We start from the raw sequence: 21162 nt of genomic DNA, 5'->3' as shown, positions 1-21162 counted from the left end.
GTACTCCGAGATTTTCAGTTTTCTGCTCATGAGGGGGAGTCCGAGATATCTTATAGGGAGCTGACCAGTTGGGAAACCATAGCTAGTGATGGCATTGGTTTCACAATGGTCTAACCCTGCAGTAAAGATCTCTGTCTTAGAAGTATTCATTTGTAGGCCAGACCAAGAGGCAAAGTCATCCAAACATTCCGCAATCCCGTGGAGACTATTACTTGAACCGTCAAAGAAGACCATCACGTCGTCAGCAAACATAAGGTGCGAAATTTTTAGCTGCTCGGTTCCCGGGTGATAGCCTATCAGACCTGCATCATAGCGAGATGAGAGCAAGCGAGAGAGTCCTTCCATGGCCAATACAAAGAGATATGGAGATAACGGGTCCCCTTGCCGGATTCCTTTGGAACTTCTGAAAAATCCACCAGTGACCCCATTAATGCAGACAGAGAACGAGGCTGTGGAGATACATTCTGAAATCATCGAAATAAAGCCTTCGGGAATGTTTAAGGCTCGGAGAGTAGCTAGTATGAAGTCCCAGCGCACACAATCGAAGGCTTTCCTTAAGTCTATCTTTAGCATACCCCTCGGAGAGAGCGTCTCCCTGTTATAGCCATTTACTAGATCAGTCGCCAGTAGAACATTCTCTGCCAAGAGACGACCCGGTAGGAATGCGGACTGCGATTTTGATATCATAAGGGGAAGAATCTCTTGAAGTCTCGTCGCCAGCAGCTTTGAAATAACTTTATAGACCGTGTTGAGGCAAGAGATGGGGCGGAAGTCCGATGGGTGAGATGCATTAGGCTTCTTGGGGATCAGAACAAGGTTTGCTGCATTCCATTGCTTCAACAGTTTACCGGACCTGAAAAACTCCAGAATGGCTGCTGTTACTTCCGGACCAATGATTGACCAAGACGCAGTGAAGAATTCTGAGGAATAACCATCAGGTCCTCCTGATTTATTTTTGGGCAGAGAGAAAAAAGCCTCCTTCACATCTGCAGCCGAGAAAACCTTACTGAAACTTCTGATTTGATCCTCCGAACACTTGCAATCAAATAGGAGATCGAGGTCACTCTGCGTGAACATGGGAGGGTTTACTGCACTTCCAAAGAGGTCAGTGAAATAATCAATACACATCTCCTGGATCCCCTCCTGCGAGTCATCCTTTCACCAGCGTTAGAGATCAAAAAATGTATGTGGTTTAGAGCCTGTCTTGTAGCCGCATATCTGTGGAAAAGCTTTGAGTTGCCATCACCACATGAGAGCCAACTGATGTGAGATCTTTGGTAAAAGAAAGATGTTTCTGCTGCTGAGAGCTCCTCCCACTCTTGCAAAGCCTGAATTTCATTTGAAGCATTGGCCGTAGAGGGTGCTGAGAGCATGTTGTTCTGCGCTGTGAGAAGCTTATCGTGAGCTAATGCTGTCTTTTTCTCAATCCCCGAGTAATTTTGCTTGCTAAATTCCCGTATTATATTCTTCAGAATCTTAAGCTTCCTCGACAACCTGAACATTGCTGATCCCGTTACATTTATAGAAAACCAGCTTTCACAAATCACCACCAGAAACTCCGGGTTTTGGAGGAGGAAGTTGTAGAAGCGGAAGGGTTTCTTGGCCCTTTTGATAGCAGGGTCCAGCGTTACTGTGATAACCGCATGGTCCGAAAAAGCTGGGTTCCCAACGAATGCCACTGAGGACGGGTAGCATGCTAGCCATTCATCATTTACCAGGCTTCTATCAAGCTTCTTGGCAATAGGGGTGAGTTTCTGCTTATTCCACCAAGTGAAGGTTGTTCCCCTGAAATTAAGATCATCCAAGTTAGCATTTAAGAGACATTCATTGAAATCCCTACATTTCTTATCAATTTTTAGTGAAGAGGGTTTAGAATGCTCAGCTGGATCTCTTATTTGGTTAAAATCTCCAAGGATCAACCATGGCTTACTGTCCAAGCCCAAGGAAGCTGATAGACTGGTTATCTCTGACCAAAGAAGTGATCTTTCCGCTGGATTGTTTGAAGCATAGACCATAGAGACGAAAAGGTTGGGGTGAACCGAAGCCGGCCACGTGATCTCTACTGTAATCATCTGAAGAGATTTAGATATAACCGTAACAAGAAGAGAGGGGTGCCAAACAAGCCAGATTTTCCCAAGAGGAGAGAAGCTGTAGTTTCCTTCAGCCGACCAACCCGGAAATATCTGGGGCACAAATTTATTCATCTTGAGTTGCTTCACATGAGTCTCAAGGATACCGCCAAAAAGTGGTGAATTCTTCCTAAACCATTTTCTAAGTCCGCTGCGATGGCTGTACTTATTTAAACCACGTACATTCCAGCAAAAAATGTCTGTCGACATGAAAAATTAGTTGAGTTTGAGGCCATTGCCTCGGTTTGACGTTCTGGCTGAGCTTTTAAGACCTGAGAATTTCTTCCTGTTTCGCACGACCTCAAAGTCCGGCTCCAATCTACTGAATTCTCCTTCTTCTAGCTCAGAGTCAGAGGATTCGACATCTGAAGAATCTGATGGAAGGTCCGACTTTGATGTTCTAGAGTTACCCGAGTTGCTACCCTGCTTCCTGAACTGAAGGTATTCCGGAGTGGCGCTCGTTTCTCCTCTTTCCAGATCATGAAGAACCCCCAGCTTTGAATGAATGACGATCTCAGTATGCTGCTCCTTTGCAAGCCCTGGAGGTGGTGCAGGAGGTAAGGCTGGAGTCACCTCCTCCTTGTGATCTACTTCTCTCCATTCTTTCTTTCCTCTGGATCTGCTTCTTCTTGTTTTCCTTTTCGGTGGTTCATTTTTCTGCTTCTGCGGGCAGTTTGCAAGAGTGTGCGAATTGGACTTACAACCTGCGCAGGATTTGACAAGGGACGGGCATCTCCTATCCACATGCCCTATCTCTTTACAGATACTACACACTGGAGGCATCCATGGGCTTGACACCAAGACCCTACTGATCTCACCAGTATCAAATTGGACGTTTACAGCTTCAGGAAGTGGTTGTCGAGGATCGATGATTGTGAAGACTTTTGCCACTTCAAGATTTGTTTTGTTTGCGGTCGTCGGGTGAAGGTATTTTGGATCTCCTACTAGCCCTGCGATCCTTTCCAGTCCATCCTCATTGAAGAATTGAAGGGGTACTTTGCGGAGTTCCAACCAGATTGGTGCGGAAGTGAGCTCGGGTTTGGTAGGAACAACACCCGGTTCCCATTTATCCACGAACATAGTCTGCCCCTCAATCAGCCATAGACGTTGTTTGATGACTCTGTCTCTCGTTGCCGCGTTTGGGATCCGAAATAAGAACGCGAAGCCTTCCATCTTTGATACTGCAATGTCCCGGTATTGTTTGCTCCAGATGCCGTTAACAATATTATGGAGTGTTCCTTGAGTTGGGTGATCGGAGTAGAATTGTCCCAGAACAAAAGGCTCCCATGCTTTCCTGTTTTTTTCTATTATCGAATTTGGAATCTTGATGCAAGCTTCTCCGGAGGGCAGTGTGAAGGCCTCTCCTTTCTTGGAAAGCTTCTTTCCCCTTGCGTGTGCGCACCAAGTATCTGACGGGTCCTTACTAGGTACCGCTGGAGCTTGCTTTTCCTTACCCGTAGGAGCTTGCTTCTCCATATTAATCTCGGAGCTAGGGCCTGTAGCTTCCTGAGTTCCTAGCTGAGCAGAAATAGCCTTTATCGGAGCAGAACCTGCAGCTAAGGTCTCCTGGCTATTTACCGTTTCCAAGTTCGAGCCTGCAACTTCAACATTATCAATCACAGCAGCTACATCGACTGCAGCTACTTCCACACTACCAATCACAGCAGCATCTATAACTACTGATTTAGTAGTCGTCTCGACAAGAGCGACTTCCTTTTCCAAGACAATAACAGAGGAGCAGTGTGGTATACCAACTGAGCTCAACTCGATGTTAGGTTCAGCCTGAACTTCAACAGAGCAAGATGGATCTGTCACGGGGGCGACGATCTCAGTCACGCTTATGGAAGCTGCTGAAGGGTCAGGGATCGAAACAGTGGGAGATGGATCTGTCGTGGTTCCGACGATCACTTTCTCAGGTGACGAAGGGGTTGTGAAGCCTGAGACCAAATCTGGTGATACCGGAGAAAGCTGAGCAGCAACATTGGTTTCAGGGCCAATCTGTGCATCGAAAGCTTCCAAGGAGTCGGAGATGGGGTCAGCCATAGGTAGAGGGGACGAGCTCCGAGTCGAATCCAACGGAGACGAGGACGGGTCAAGTATCAGGGGTGGAATCGGAGGCGGAATCGGGGGTTTCGCAGGGGGTTTCGCCGGAGATTTCTTAGGCTTTTTCTTCTTCATCTCCGCCGGCGGAGATGGGGTGGAGAGCTGCTTGAGGAGACGACTCCGGATGAGCCGTCGGTGAGATGCGGTGGTCGGCACTGTAGAAGAGAAAAGTCGCCTTTGCTATCGCCTGGAGAGAGAAAATGTGACCGTTTTTTTTCCTCTTTTGTATAAAAAAAAAAAAAATCCCTGGACCAATTTTGAGTTTGCTATTATATATATAGATAGAAAGAAATCCCTGGACCACTACAAATTAACATTTTCTTACTAGTTCTTGTTTCTCTAATAGCATTTCTGTATAAACTAAAATTGAACTTACAAGCCGTGATCCATGGATCAAACAATGATAACAACGATTTAGAAAGATAGCGACGTGAAGCAGTTAACCCACGAACAAGCATAAAGATAAGAGGAAGACCACCATCTAGATAAGAATATCATAAATAGTTGGAGGGAAATTGAAAAAAAACCACAGAAAATTAGCCTCCTCTAGCCCCTGTGCCAAAAGGAGAAGAGGACATATCTTGGATTTCTTAATAAGTTTTGACAGGGAGATCTCTCAAAAACATTTTACCAGAAACTGTCAAAAGGATCTTAAGCAGGAAGATATTCATCCCATCCTCTGAATCATCAGCAGAGAAAACATCATCTCCTGTAGATTCTAACGCATCATCTCCACAAGGACCACAAAAATCTCTTTATTACCCAAAGCTTTACTATCGCCTTGTACATGTTTACCCAAAGCAACGTCAACCTCAGCACTTGAATAAAACTTTTTCCGAGGTATGGGAGGTCTTGTTGACTCCAGCGGATACTTTGCTGGGGAGGATAACCTCAGGATCGTGTGAAACTTCTAACTCTGGAAACAATGCTGTATGATACATACTTTCCACTGCTTCATCAGAATCTTAAATTGGTAAGCACATTAGAGGCATTGGCAGTAGGAAGGTTTCTAGGGTTTAGATTTTTTTTTTATCAGGAGATGAAGCGTCAGACGTAAAAACAAAGAGCGGAGGAGCAGATGTTGTAACGGATGCTGGGACAGAAACACCTGCAGTAACAGATTCTTCAATTGACAAGCCAAATATAGGAGCGGTGTTCGAAGTACTAAGTGATTTCATTTTACAAGTTTTAGCAGGCACAGCAGTAGCTGTTTCAATAGCAGTATCCGCATAAGTAGTTATAGATCCGACAAAAGCAGCAGACTCTGTATTAGCGGGAGGACCAGAGGTTACGATACTAGCTAGGGAGTGTTCTTGCAGCTGGTACAGTATTAGAGATACCAAGGCAATGAGAAGCTTTATGAACATGATGGCCACAACTAGGGGTGTCAAAATGGGTCATGACCCATGGATTGACCCAACCCAAATTGACCCATTAACCCAAATGAACTGTTTATTTTTGATCCAATGGGTTAATGGGTTAACAGATTAATGGGTTAGCAGATGTATGGGTTAGCAGGTTTATGGGTTAACAGATTAAATGGGTTTATTGGGTTGGATCAATTCTTAACCATTTGGTTTAATTAAAAAAAAAAATCTATCATCAACATCATCTCTCTCTCTTCTCATCGACATCATCTCTCTCTCTCTCTCTTCTCATCGACATCATACGCCGATCTCTCTCTTCTCCATCTCTCGCATCATCTCCGGCTCGATCTCTCATCTCCTCCGATTTGGGTTTCGATCTCTCTCTTCTCCGACGCCGATCTCTCTCTTCTCTCAACTCGTCTTCATCGATCCATCGATCTCTCTCTCAGACTCTCTCATCTCCTCTCAAAGAGTCTCTCCATCGATCTCTCTCTCATCTCTCTCAGACCCTCTCGACGACCCACTCTTATCTCTCTCAGAGTCTCTTCACGGTGAAGGCTTTTTCCTCTCCTCTACTGTCTCTGTTGTATTGTCGTTTGTGTTCTCGTGTATTGTTGATAGTTTAGAGATTGTGTAAGGCGTTTGTGTTCTCGTCGTGCGAAGGCGTTTGTATAACAAAAGCTTCAGAAGCTTTTAGAGATAGAGATAGAGATTAGCTTCAGAAGCGTTTGTGTTCTCGTCGACATAACAAAAGTTTGGTGAAAAGCGTAATTATATGGTTGGTGATTTTTTTTTATTTTTTTTTACAGGAAGAGATAGAGATTGTTGCTCTCACTCTCTCAACCCTTTGAAGCTCTGAAGCTTATCTCCTCTGATTGTGGTAATTGTTCTTATTCACTCTCAGACTCACTTGAATTGAAGATTATGTTTCTTAAATATTTTTCTTTTGACTCTCTCTGTGGACGAATATCAGAGAAAGTATGCATTTGAGAGGCCTGATGTACCAGCTGGCGAGCAATATGTTTTGAAGATAAATTATCCATTTAAGGTGTGTTTTAGCTTTAAGTCACTCTTTGTTAATTCTCTTACATCTCAACACATGTCTGTCTCTGTTTGTTATCATAGGATCCTGCACTTAAAGGCGAGTCTTTTTGCGCTGTGCTCGGCTCTCACACCAGGTTTTAGTTTCTTACTGTTGAGTTTCTATTTACCTTTCCCTGTTTTTAATAGTTGATTTTGTGTTGATTCAAAAGGGTCTAAGGAATCTTGTTTAAGAAGTCATTGATTCTTTTATAACTCCTGGAGTTTAAGAAGTCATTGATTCTTTTGATGTTGAATTGAAATCATTGAGTAAACAAAAATGCCTCTGAAACTCTCGCTTTATGCCTAAGACAGTTCCATGGATCACTTGATTCTTTAGATGCTGTAGATAAATGTTTGGTGTGAGTGTGTATTAGATGATATGAATCAGAAGCATTTGGTGTGAGTGTTTATTGAGTTCCTTTCAGATGATATGCATAAATCCTTTTTTCATCTATCTATAAACGTTTTCTGTTAACAAATTGTTGGTTTCTGATTGTACTCACATGAACCTTTTTATCTTACTCCTTGTACAGGTGCACTCTCATAGCTCTCTCCAGAGGTTCTTCTCAGTCTCATCCTCCATCTAAAGGTACCATTTTGGTTGACTTTACTTACTAATCACATGAACTTCTTCCTGATTTCTTCTGGTTAATGTTAACTTCTTCCTGATAGTCATTATCCGAGAGGCTCCAAGTCAAGCATTAACAACTCAAGACCATGTTGGTACCATGGAACTATAGCTGGTGGTGAGTCTTTGCTAGGTACAAGTTTATGCTCTCTCTCAATCGTCTCTTGTCTCTCACTCTCAACTGAATAGCTTTGTATAGTTAGCATCTGTGTTCTGTGATTTTAGCATCTTTGTATAGTTTTTTGTATGTCTCTGAGAAATGGTTTTAGGGAAAAGAGTAATGTTGTTTGGTTTCAGGAGAAGGAGATTGTACCTTTTGCTCAAGAACCTGGAGTTGCAGAGTACGCTACAGTTATGGTAAAACAGAACTATGTTATGCATGTGTGTTGGATTTTGAACCTTCAGAGATTCTGCATGTTGGTCTTTTATTGAAAAATCTTTACAGAAGAGCAATGGATGATGATGATTGATGATACTGTTTTTTTTTTGCAGGAAAAGATTGTGAGAGGGCTTAGTTTAAAGACATCATTTGGTGAACAAAGATTATGGTCGTTGTGTCCGTTTGTGGTCGTTGTGTCCGTTTGTCCGTTTGATGATACTTACACTATAATGTGGTCGTTGTGTCCGTTTGTAGAAGACGAGATTATGAACAGAGCATGATACATCTCTCAATTTTTTTTTTTGGTTGTTATTTTGTTACTCATTGAAAAAAGAAACCACAAAACCAAAAAAAAAAAAGAAATTTAGTCTCTGTTTACTTACTTATTGAATTATTGGGTTGCTGGGTTAACCATTAACCCATATGACCCATTTAATTTAATGAATCATGGGTCAACCCAACCCATTTAATTTAATGAATGGGTTGGATTGACCCATGACCCATTAACAATCAACCCATTTGGGTTATTGGTTGGGTTGACCCATTTGAACCATTTTGACACCCCTAGCCACAACTACTACACTTTGAAGAAAGCCAAGAGTACATAATAACAACCATTGACATAGAACCGTTCTGGTCTTCTAGAGCTAACTTCCACTAGAATTTTCGCCTCTCCCAGGGTTTACTAGTGAAACTAGGGATGGACTCCAATAGAAACAATCATCAGACCAAGGGGTCTTCTCTTGAACCTATCTTCATGGATCTGCTGGTTCCTTTGGACCACGCAAAACAAACTGGTCTTTGAAAATTGTCATATTGCTGCAGGTACCACCATCTCCAATGCTCTATCGGCAGCCCGGGAATGGCAGCTGGCTTAGCTGGATACTCTGAACCTGCGTGGGAACTGTATCCCGTCTGATGTACTTGTTCAGCTACCTCCTCTCACTTAGATTTGAAACACAGATGTAGCATGGTCCAAAGAATCAGGAACAAAGGGTGGATCATCGACCAACATTTACCGGATTCAATAGTTCGTGAATCCAAGTGGGTTCTCTCTGTTTCATCACCTTTAATGGCTGAAGCACTTGTTATGCGCGAGGCTATCATGTCTGCGGAAAAGCAACGTCTTCTATCCAAAAGCTCCTCCAAAATATTTGCTCGAAGTCCAATCCAATGGAGTTTTTCAATGATATTGAGTTTCTATCCTTGTTTTTAACTTTCACTATTTTTCTTTCATTCCTAGAGCCCAATAAAAAAATTTATCTGATTATCTGGCGAAGAATGATATACATTTTTGTCTCTGCTCACTGTACTAAACATCAATCTTTATTAAATTTGGTGTTAAAAATATCAGTTTTGATCTCTTGAACAATTTCTTTGGATTTTTTTTCTAAACATTTTTTTTATTGATATATGAATATTACATTTCAGCAAAAAAAAAACTAAAATAAAATTAAAAATTACGAAGAGGATGTATTCATCACATCCATAACAATGCTTTAACTTCTAAAAAAAGGATATAACTCATACCTTACATCACAGTTTATACCCAAATTCTTGCTCCTTGTTTAATATTTCCATTCTCAAAAAGCTTCTTAACACTCACTGTCAAACAACTTGTACAATCTAACGTTAGTCCTAGACACTGCACCATTGCATATAATTTATTTTTTCCGAGCTTCTTTTCTCCTGCCGCGTAATATATGAGGCCGAAGCCATCATAGACGTGTTTCTCGGCTTTAAGTGTTAGTTCAGAGAAAAAATCCATTGCTCTATTGGTGAAAAGTTTTACATCTCCTCTCACGTTATTGTGGTTGTGAATAGAAAACATATTCTTGTAGTCAGTCCTATATGGAACTTCTACACCGGTCGTAGTAATATATATAAAACATTGGTCGTACCATATTATTCTCCCTTTGTTCCACGGACATCTCTTACGTAACTGCAACATACAACCATTTATGTTTTGTATCATTTTATGTGATGATTTAATATGTCAGTGTAGAGCTTTCTTCTCCAAGTTATTTTTATATTAAATTATTGTTTTGATGATTAGGAGAAATTTCCAAAATCAAGGACTCAAATAAACTCCACACGTGTAAACAATTTGCTACATTTATTAATATAGTTACATAACATGTGATTAAAAAAAATCATCAATATAATTCATGTTTCTACACAAAATTTAATTTTAAGTTTCAATAATAAAATAGATGACAAAAAAATATAACTAAGGCTGAAATGCACCTGGATATCTAGAACTTTCAGGATATCTGAATAATTCAGATCCTTGTTTTCACTATCTATATCCGGATCTTTGATTTTTGGATATCTTGATCATGTATATTAGTCTAAATATTTATATTAACAGTGAATATTCATATTTGGATACAGATCCATACAATAATATTAAAATATTTAAAATAATATTAAATTAAATTTATATAACATTATATAGATTAAAAATATTTTTTTACAAAATATAATATTTCAAAAACTAAAAGTGATATAAAAAATATATTCATAAAACTTGATGTTATCTTTCGGAAAAACTATTAAATATATTATAAATATACTTATAAAATCTAGATCTGGATATTCAGACTTCAAAATCAAGATATCTAGACATTAAAATCAAGATATCTGATTTCAAAATCAAGATATTTGGATACGGCTTTTACTAATCCGAGATTCTATAATACAGATCCAACCTTCTAGATATTTGGATATTTAGAATGCATCTGAGTGGATATCAGATCGGGTCCCAAATCGTTGAATAATGTTCCATCCCTATCTATAAAAAATGTCAAATTTTGTATGATGATTTATAATTATTGATTCTAATCTGATTTGTCATGTAATCATTTCTATTGGCCTAAAGCTAAGGTTTTATAGCACCACAAAAACGTAATCTTTATATTAAAATATTATGACGGCTAATTTACCCCTGCGACTGCGACGTCGAGGCATGTATGACATTTAGACCCATAAGTGTCACCACGACACTGGGAAACGATGGTAACAGAATCAGGAGATGTTCCAATATCTGTGTCTGTGAAACCGGTCTCAGCATACGTGTTATCACGCATGACGTTGAAGGCACGGTTGAGGTTTTCTTCGTACTTACTCCCTGATCTATATTTCCCTTGATTAAATAGGCATTTGTGGTTGATATATTCATTGGTAAGGTTCAGTGACGAAACACTATGTATAATGAGGAAAGGTATGACCAGGATAAAGAAAACAGATAGTTTAGATAGAGAAAATGAAAATTTCATTGTTTTAGATTTTTCTTATTTTTCAGTAAACGGTGATTTTGGTAAATGAAATGTTGCTTTTAACATATTTATATAGGAGACTCGAGAGGATTTTAATTAATTGCTCACTGGACAGAAAAAAAAAAGAGTGTATATTTTCGGCGGTAGAAATGGAGAGACAAAGAAAAAGTCTAAATTCTGAATGTTTTACTAAATTTAAACTCTTAAGAACATGATACCAAATTTTTCGTGCACCACTCATGAACTAAATGGACTTTGTAATATGTTTTAGTCTGTAAGTAATATTAAGTGTTTTGCAAAAAAGGCTTTAGTATTTTTTTTCAAAAAAGAGATTAAAACTGACTTAGATCTAATTGAAAATTTCTACAACTATATATTAACCAAGTGCTTGGGAACCTTTGGCACATGCCAAAACCCGGACATACTCTATGTAACTAAGGGTTTTTCTCTCTTTACCTCACCTCTGGTTTGGCCATTTTCTACGGGTAATTATCTTCGTTTCTGATTACATCACATTATGTGATTGAGACAGTGATTGGTCCATACGTCATTTGCAGGAAAAACAGAACAAGCGTTTCTTTGTTTCAAATTGTCCCCATTGTTGTTGTAATGGATCCTCATCGTTGCTTTTTATGAAGGGTAATCTGTAATCTCCAGCGCATCATTCATTCGAGAACCTTCCCTTGTTTGGTTTATGATATTGTCAAGGTTGTGTATATACATAGGTTGCGGTCTGTTATTTCTCAAAGAGCTTGAAGATGATATATGTTCGTGGATATTAACAACACAATGTATCTGTAACTGAGGATTATTTTTGATACGTATTACGAAAGAATAAGATTTTTCTTTTCTTGTTTTGGTTCTTGTGAGACCATGAGAATGGAGACTCCATGAAGTTGAAGTAAGATGTTAAATAGGGATAGGTTCCATGGTATTGCCAATTATGGCAATAAGATGAATGAAGACAATTTTTGCACTCAGAAAAGGGAGGAGTTTTCAGATGAGTTCTTGAAGAATTATAGTGCTCAAAGGAAAGCTAGTAAAAATGTTGAGAAGAGTCATTATGAGGATCTCAATCGAGTCCTCGGGATCCAGAGAGTTGATTCCGGTGTTTCAGATGTTGCTGACTCGCTTTGGATGTACCAAACAGCATCAGATGTTTCCTTGCCTGTAAAACTGAAGGTTCTTTGCAGTTTTAATAAAGGGAAAGATCTTACCAGTCTGGTGATGGGAAGCTTAAATACATTGGAGGCGAGTCTGATAATATCAGACGTCTAAAACATGTTGGTTTTAATGAGTTGATTCAAAAGACTTTTGCCAGATGAAGATCTTCTTCATATGATTGATCAAGAGTATCAAGAAGCTGAAGAGAAGGGTGGTTCCAAGAGGATAAGAGTGTTTCTTGTGTCTTTCAGTGAGACACAGAACATAAACCAAAACACTCAGCATACAGATATTGAACATTATCATTATCTTTCATCTCTTAATGACTTTGTGGATGTGAGTCCTCAAAAGAGTTCAAGTGGGAAAAGTCAAACAACAATACAATTTGGAACTGCTTCAGATTATAGCCTATCCTTAAGTCTTCTAGATTCTCCTACTTCTATTCATTATATGTCTGGGATTTAGATACCATATGACCTTCCATCTCCTTCATCAGCACACAAGAGATCCAATACAGACACTTCTTTCTTTGTTAATCCATATGGAATATATGACAATAACTTCCCTTTCATGGTTGCTCCAAACCTCCATGGCAAATGGTGAGAGAGAAGTCACCTTCTTTGGCAATGTCGCTTGGTTCAGAGAAATGGGAAGAGAGTGACTTCTCTTTCAAGAATCCAGAACAAGGAAAAAAACGAGATTTAAGTTAACAAATGGATGAACTATGAGGATCCTAGTACCATAGAGTGGTCAGGATTACTTCCATCGGTTCACTAGACTCTGGAAGCTCTGTGTTCTCTTTATCTACCACTACCAACGAAAATCTTGCTGATATTTTGGTTAGAGGAGACAATCTTGATGCACTCCCACGTACACAGAGATCTCTGATGATCTTTCGAAAAAGAATCTGCTCGGTCCAGGGGTCATAGTTGAGGATGTAACAAACGATGCTACGATTGTTCCTCGTGTACATATTAAGACAGATGATAACAACTCCTATACAAGAGACGGAGAGAACACAAGTGTGTTATAAATCAAGAACGGAGGTAACTTTTTTTTCTTCTAGTAGAGTACTCTTTGTGTGGCTATGATGCTATCTTTTATCATGCAGGAAAAATACTGAAGATACAATTGGAGAAGCTGGAATCTATAACTTACAGGTGACAAAAAGTTTTCAGACAGTTGGTTCTGTTTTAAGTGTTGTTTGTCGTTGACTTTGGTCTTTGTAAGTTCAGATTATAAAGAATACAGATCTTGAGGACTTACATGAGCTAGGATCCGGTACATTTGGAACTGTTTATTATGGGAAGTGGAGAGGGACTGATGTAGCTATCAAGAGGATAAATAATAGTTGTTTCTATGGTAGATTATCCGAGCAAGAACAACAGGTTTAACTTACCTAACTCAAGTTTTGTATCATGTGTCTCCTCCATTAGCTTCACACTGATGTTTTTGTACAGACGAAAGATTTCTGGAGGGAAGCTAGGATCTTGGCGAATCTTCACCATCCAAATGTGGTGGCCCTTTATGGGGTTGTGCCAAAAGGACCTGGTGAAAGTATGGCGACTGTGACTGAGTTCATGGTGAATGGATCTTTGAGACATGCCTTGCAGAGAAAAGATAAGTACATCCTATTTTGGTCGCATACCAAAACTTAGTCTTCAGTCTTCTTCTTAGTTACACAGGTCTACTGGGTACTAGCCTCAACAATTCCAAGCCAATAAGAAATCATTGTTTAAATAATCAATTTTGATCTCTTAAAAAATTTCTTAGGATATGTTTTTGTAAACACTATTTTTATTGATATATGAATGTAACATTTCAGCTAAATAAAAAAAGTAAACAAAACTCATAATTAGAAATTATGAAAAGGATGTATTCACACCACCGTGAAATTGCTTCTCCTAAGAAAAGGGTATAACTCATATCTTACTTCACAATTCGTACCCAAAACTCTTGCTCCTTGTTTAACGTTACTGTTATTGAAAAGTTTTTTGATACTCCATTGCAGACAACTCTTACAATCTAATGTTAGTTGTATACACTGCACCATTGCATACAATTTATTTTTCCCAAACTTCTTTTCCCCTTCCGCATATAATAAGATGTGAATGCCCTTGATTGTTTTCTCGACTTTAAGTGTGAGCTCAGATAAAAAATCCATCACCCTCTTGGCAAACAAGATTCCATCCCCTCTCACGTTATTTGAGTTGTACATAGAAAAAATATTCTCGTAGTTAGTTTTGATTAGATCTTTTTCTTTGATTGTAGTAACAAAGAGAAAACATTGGTCGTACCATATGATTCCTCCTTTGTTCTTCGGACATCTCTTACGAAACTGCATTATACAACCATATATATTTTTATCATTTTAAATGATGATTTAACATTCTATTAACGCTGTCTTCTCCTAATCATTTGTTTAGTAAATGATTATTTTGATGAATAGGAGAACTGTTAAAAGTAAGGATTTAAAAGAAACCACACTTGTATAAATAGTTTCAACTTTTATTAACATAGTTGCATTTAATGAAAACATTGTATATTTAATTCGGTTTCTACACAACATTTATGATAAATTGTGATGACTATTTAACTAGGACTTAGTCGGCTCTAGATATCCACATACTTCATGGTATACGGATCTGTTAGATCCATGTCTGATTATTCATATCTGGATTGATAAGTTTTTGATATCAAGATATTGGATATCAATCTTAATATTAAAATAGCAGTAGATATTCATAATTTGATATGAATCCTTACAAATAGTGATTAATATTTACAATAATATCAATTTAAATTTTTGTAGCATCATAAAAAATGAATAAAATATTCAAAAAATTATTTTTCAAAAGTAAAATTAATATTTCAAAAATGAATTTTATGTATAAGTTTAATGATATCTTTGATCAATTAATAAAAAACTACAATATATTTACATAATCCATATATCCCTATTTTTAATGATTCGAGGTTCTATCACATGGGTCTGACCTTTCGGATATCTGGATAATTGGAGTGGATCAAGAGCAGATCTAAGATCTGATCCAAGGTCTTTGATAATTTTTCTACCCCTAACTATAAAATGTCAAATTATTTCAGCTGATATCTTTCTAATTAACTCTGATTTGATTTTACTCATGTAGTTATTTCTCTTTTGGTCTAGAATAAGGTTTTACAACACCACAAGACTAATCTTTGTATTTCTATATATGATAGTTGATTTACCTCCGAGATTGCGGTGTCAGTACATGTATGGCATTTAGACCCAATAGAGTCACCACGACACTGGAGAGTGATAGAAATAAAATTGGGAGTCGATCCAATACTTGTGTGTACGAAACCAATCACACCATAAGCATCACTACTAACTGAACGAAAGAGACGGTTGAGGTTATCCTCGTACTCACTTCCAGAGTTATATTTCCCTTGATCAAGGAGGCATTTGTGATTGAGATACTCATTGGTAAGGTTCAATGATGAAACACTATGTATCATGAGAAACGGCATGCCCAAAATAGAGAAAATAAAATGTTTGAATAAAAAATTTGGAGTTTTCATTGTTTTAGATTGTTATTCTTTTCAGTTAAGGGTGCTTTTGTTAAATAAAGTGTTGGTATCGACATATCAATACAATACTAAAAGGCAAATATACTCCACTCTAAAGTTGTCCACGTCAGATCAATAAATCAACCAATAAGGAATTGTTGTTTTTCCCCGTCACGCATTCTATTAATCGTAATGAGCTACTGATTTATGTCAATTGGCCCAGCTGCTGATCTATTTCAATTGGCCCAGCCTTAACAAAACCAGCCGCCTTCGTCTCTTCCAATTCCTTTTTTGTTACGACATTCGTCTCTTCCAATTCATCAGAATCAATTCGCCGTTTCTATTATATTAATCATCATCCACTCCCATTCATTCAATAACGTTCTTCAATCCTTCTAATCAGATGCATCCTTCCACCTCCTTGTGTTTCTTCTCATATATAAATCCTTTTGTATCAGTTCACATTGAACCATATTCTAAATCCTCCATAAGACAACATTGATCGACCAGCCATGATACCCGATCATGCTTCCAGGAATCTACTAATTCGCCCTCATCAATGAACAGGTATGTGCCGCTCCACTTTTATGTTTCCTTCCATCTGTCTGTAATCTACTTAACCAGTTTTCGTTTTTTCTCCGTGAAGCAAGCTTCATCTCATCTAATCGTGCTCCACGATACGGCTTCAACTCAAACCAGGAGGTAATTACATCCTTCAGATTAATATCTTTAGATATCACTAAATCTTTTGCTACTTTCTCTTATTGTAGTAGATCAACTGTGTTTACAAAGGATGCAGTCTACGATGATCAATCAGTAATCTCAGAGAGGGAGGTAGTCATTGTTATATCCACTCTTTGATTTGTGTCTCTCAATGTTCTGTTATGGTATTTTCCTATTTTTCCTAACACTCATTGGCCATAAAGTTTTGGATGAATTTCTAATGTTTTCTTTACCACCAAAAAAATCATGGCAAGGTCAAGCTCGGCTCTTACCTATGTTTCTTGGTGCTTGCTTATATTGGTTCTTTTTCTTCATGATCAATTGTGGGTTTCAAATATATATGAGTGTTGCCTATTGTTTTTGTTTTGCACTTCTGTTGTGCAGATTACTTGGACGGACTTAGCCAAAGCTATTGGTGACTACCTCCTTCAGTCAATAGGTGGTTACATGTCTATGGACATGTTTATTAAAAGTGTGTACGCATATCTGACTTTGATATCTTCGGGGTCTGCTAGAAATTACGGACTTTCTCTTTTATGTTTTCGTACCTCTTCTACATGGTTGATTGGGCAAGTAAATGGAGAATAGTGCAGAAAGAATAGGAAAATATGATTAATATTTTAGTGATCGTAAATCCTCTTTAAAAAAAAAAATCGATCTGCTTTTCAGCTTATGACCGAGAGATTAAAGCCGGTGCTTTTCTAAGGATTACCAAGCGCATGGGGTTTGGAGTACATGGTGGTTTAACTGTGCAGTATTTTCTCTTATCTCTCAGTTTCCTTAGCCGGTTAGTACAAATGACTATCATCATGGTCATAGACATGTGTGGTGAAGCTAACGTAAGTGTGATCAATAATAATCAGATCTTTGTATCATTTTTGTCATTATTTGGTTGATTTTACTGCTGATCACATCTGTTTTGGGCTCTAGATGTATTGCCAGTGTGTTTACAATTTTTTACGTACACTTAATATTTTTCATGTATTACTCTCATTTGTCAAGCTACTTTTAATTTGACTGCATAGTTTTTTATTGATGCCTTACTCTTATTAACTCAGACAGACCTTCACCAGCAATGGCTTCCAAGAATTTGAAAGCGAAGGCATCTCTCTCCCCACACGTATTCTTTGATGATGTGGTTCCCGAAATTTGCATTGACACTTTGTGTCGGCTGTGGTGTATGACCATGGCGATATTTCTGGAGGGGTTTCCTCGAGTCCAAGATCCGAATCAAAGGTATTTGATTTCTTCTTTTTTTTTTGTGCTTTTGGTTTTTGTCAGACTGTTGTGGTTCATTTGCTGATACTTCGTTTTCAAACCTTTTGCTTTATGGGTTTCTGGGGTTTAGATCGGAGGTAATGAATTGGATGAGAGACAGGAGTTGAAGAATACAATTCTTAGCTCAAGTAATTTACTGTTACTATCCATTTTTCGAACTCTTGCAGGTTTTTCCCTCTTTTCAACCCTTAACTTGAAGTTAATGAGTAATAAATAACGCCCAATTGTTATTGTTATCATAGATATATTTTGGTGCAGATTCTTATTTTTGTTTACATGTTTGTATCCATATAGTCGGAGGAACTAACAATTGAAAAGTTGCAGAGCAAGCAACTACATCTAATGTTTCACTTCCCGGACGTTTAATAGCAGCAAAAGAACAAATTGATCTGGAAGAGAATGCCCCAAAGAAAGCAGCTAAAGAACAAGTCCTTATCGATTAACGTTTTAGCATCTTTCAACTTTGCTTACATCTTTTTTTTAACACGTAACTTTGCTTACATCTGTTTCTCTCTTTAAAAAAAACTTAGGGACGTGGTTAGGACGTGGTTAGGACGTGGTTGTTATTTCTTTTATCATTGCAATTTTTTTAACAATATGCATCCACATGTTTTGGATTCATAAGTTCTGTAGTCATGTCAGTCTTCATTAGTACGTTCACTCTAACCCACACTTGCAAGTCTTATAAATCGTAGTATAATGCAGATAATATATTATATTAGCCATAATCCTATTGTACAGCTTGCTCTGAGTCTATCTTTGTTACTTTCCCTTTCTCTGCATCTATCTTTTTCGTGGAAAAATCTGTTCCAAGAACAAAAAACGAAGTAATGCAATCAGAGTAACTTACAAAGTCAGCAACAGATGTCAATGCTTGATTACACCACTAAAAAAAATTTGATGGTAAAAAGGTTTTATAGTACTACTCTGTTTCATATTATATGATCTTTTGGTCATAAAACTAATCAATTTTTAATTAAATATTATTAATAATACTATACATTTAAATGAGTTAACCAATCAAAAAATGAAGTACAGTATTATTAGTTAACCAAATTTAAGAAAGTTAAAAATATCTTAAGAATATCAAAACATCTTATATTTTTAAATATCAAATTTTCTCTAGAACATTTTATATTATGGAATGGAAAGAATAATATTAAAAAATCTTGAACAAAACAAAAAGAAGTAAGCTATTACGTTAAAGGATAAATATTTTTTTTTTAAAATACAATTATTTAAACAATATTTTGAAAGTGCTTGTGAAAGTTCACTGGGTAAGCTATGTCAGGTCTGGTTATGCTAGCAACCTCGGATGTATACATGCAGTCCGGGATCACTTTGGGGTGAACATCCATCCAAACTCTTTTTTCATTTCTCGCTAGCAAGCTCAGTTCTTTAGGAAAAAGACCTATGTAAAATAAAAGTACACGTTAACTCTAAATTTTTAAAAATATTTTATCAATTAAGTAAGAGACAAATAAAGAAAATATACACAATTTTTAAGTAGTTCAAAATTGTTTTAAATTAATGATAACAGAAAGAATAGATAATGATGATTTTCTTTTCATCACTGCATTATTAGACTAACATTCTTAAATATATACAATTTTCTAGGCGTGTATTATAAAATATTTAGAATCCAACTAACATTGGAAGACATAAAATTATTATTTTTATTATCTTGATTTGTATCATTCTGAAAGCTGAAAGATATTTAAGATTTAATAAAATTTTCAATTTTAAAATATATTAATTAGCTAAAATATTATAGAAAGTAAGAACAAAAAATATTTACTTTGTTTTCATTTGGATTAAGAAACTAATATCAAAAATATTTAATTTGCTAAGCGTATATACCTAAAAATATACATGTAGTAATATGGTGGTGGGCTAGAAAAGTCTCTAAAACCATTCTGGATATCTTTTTGGATTTGTAGCAATTTTTATAGTCAACTTTGATGCATAAGCAATTTTTATAGTCACTCAATCATTCAATCTCAAACGAATTGTTCTGACTTTAAATTCTTTTGATTGCTTTTAAAGAAGAAAGCTTAGATGATTCCCTTTTGACACAAATTCAGTGTTGGAACTAATCTTCAATATGTGGATTTTACACTATGGGACAACCAAGAATTTATGTTCAATGAGCTGCAAATCATAAGTAATCAGAAATATAAAGTTTTCATGACGACAAGTATATCCCTGAAATATATAAATAATAAAAAGAAAATACAAACTTAAAAGTTGAGACATACTGATTAATAATTCTTATTTGCATGAAAACTATTATTCGTTTCATTATTAGCCACACAATATTACTTTGACACAACAATGTAAAAATAAAAGACTTCAAAGGAAAAATAAGAGTTAAGTTCAATACATGAGTTAGAGATACACTTCCAATATACAACTCATCAAATTATAATCAAGAAAACATAATTATGAATAACTTCCCAACATTTTGAGAACTATTTATGTGTTCTGAATTCAATTTTGATATATTGTCCCAACTAACAAAAAAAGTTAATACAAAAAAAATCGACGAAAATAAACTTTATGAAATATTCAAATAATAAAAATTAGAATTGGAATTCCTCTTATACTATATCCTACACACTAAATAGTTTATAACCACATAAAATTCTACATTTTTTTTATATTCACACAACTACAAAATCAGTCGTAGTATATAGTAGCAATTATCCGCGCGTAGCGCGGAAAACGATCTAGTTTATATAGGAGAGTCTGAAGAATTCCAATTAATTGTATTGGATAGAAGAGAAAAGAGTTTGCAAATTTTCGGCGGCAGAAAGGGAGAGACAAAGAAAAAGTCTAAATTATGAATGTTTTACTAAGTTTAAACTCTTAAAAATATGATACCAGACTTTTCGTCCACGGCTCATGAATCTAAATAGACTTTCTAATATGCTCTAATTTTGTAAGTGTATAATAATAATTTGCAAAAATATTTTAGATTTTTTAATTTAAAAACTGACCTTAAATCTAATTAAAGTTTGCTAAAATTATATGTGGACTTAGAGACTGCACATTTGGCACATACCCAAAACCTGACACTAACTCTGTCTAGTTAAGATCACTAATTATAGTACTTAATATTTATTGCTCACTTAAAATTTTAAAATAGACAGATTAATTACTTCAAACATATGTAAGGTAAGGGGACAAAAACTGGTCCATTATAGATACTAATGACTATGAAATCGGAAACGGATACACGAAAACAAAAAAGTTTTCAACCGTGAAAACGTGATTTCTAAAAAAAAAATTAGAAATGGAGACATTTTAGAAACGTCTAATATATATATATATATATATATATATATATATATATATATATATATATATATATATACATACTAATCAACATGTAAATATTTTTTTTGTTTGCTTTAGCTAGAAATCTAATTAATAGAGGTGTTGTTTTGCTTTGTACATTTTATTAAAAATATAAAAA

At 36.6% G+C, this 21162-nt stretch overlaps 2 protein-coding genes, 2 long non-coding RNA genes and 1 pseudogene across 16 annotated transcripts; 3 read left to right on the top strand and 2 right to left on the bottom strand.

Annotated features, from left to right (window-relative positions):
• Nucleotides 1–5831: 5831 nt before the first annotated feature.
• LOC108809537 (uncharacterized) lies at nt 5832–8071 on the top strand. Of its 2 annotated transcripts, none has more exons than XR_008935502.1 (8): nt 5832–6150; nt 6409–6479; nt 6573–6647; nt 6725–6777; nt 7216–7271; nt 7355–7443; nt 7608–7726; nt 7803–8071. It is a non-coding gene; the product is annotated as an uncharacterized LOC108809537 (long non-coding RNA). The 2 variants fall into 2 exon arrangements; XR_008935501.1 differs by having other exon boundaries at nt 5836–6150; nt 7608–7667.
• Nucleotides 8072–9226: 1155 nt separating this feature from the next.
• On the bottom strand, nt 9227–10967 carry LOC108810702 (cysteine-rich repeat secretory protein 34-like). The gene is made up of 2 exons (XM_018582795.2): nt 10635–10967; nt 9227–9631 (listed from the first exon to the last, which is right to left on the bottom strand). Exons 1-2 carry the CDS (start codon nt 10965–10967, stop codon nt 9233–9235), a joined length of 732 nt encoding a protein of 243 aa, XP_018438297.2. The 3' UTR covers nt 9227–9232.
• Nucleotides 10968–11840: 873 nt separating this feature from the next.
• LOC108808726 (uncharacterized) lies at nt 11841–13789 on the top strand (annotated as a pseudogene).
• Nucleotides 13790–14010: 221 nt separating this feature from the next.
• Nucleotides 14011–15695, bottom strand: LOC108808725 (putative cysteine-rich repeat secretory protein 37). Its single transcript, XM_018580833.2, has 2 exons — nt 15363–15695; nt 14011–14469 (listed from the first exon to the last, which is right to left on the bottom strand). The coding sequence occupies exons 1-2, from the start codon at nt 15693–15695 to the stop codon at nt 14011–14013; spliced, it is 792 nt and encodes a 263-aa protein (XP_018436335.2).
• A 100-nt stretch (nt 15696–15795) lies between these two features.
• LOC108811959 (uncharacterized) lies at nt 15796–18356 on the top strand. 12 transcript variants are annotated; one of them, XR_008935155.1, is made up of 7 exons: nt 15800–16250; nt 16330–16385; nt 16454–16517; nt 16791–16878; nt 17076–17642; nt 17755–17851; nt 17979–18356. It is a non-coding gene; the product is annotated as an uncharacterized LOC108811959 (long non-coding RNA). The 12 variants fall into 12 exon arrangements; XR_008935159.1 differs by having other exon boundaries at nt 15803–16250; nt 16454–16878; nt 17076–17193; nt 17469–17642; XR_001943426.2 differs by having other exon boundaries at nt 15803–16250; nt 16454–16878; nt 17076–17193; nt 17465–17642.
• Nucleotides 18357–21162: the final 2806 nt, after the last annotated feature.

This window comes from Raphanus sativus, chromosome 6, assembly GCF_000801105.2.
Source record: "Raphanus sativus cultivar WK10039 chromosome 6, ASM80110v3, whole genome shotgun sequence".
In the NCBI taxonomy this organism is placed as follows: domain Eukaryota; kingdom Viridiplantae; phylum Streptophyta; class Magnoliopsida; order Brassicales; family Brassicaceae; genus Raphanus; species Raphanus sativus.
Note: the sequence above shows the minus strand (reverse complement) of the source record. Positions and strands in the feature narration are given on the sequence as shown.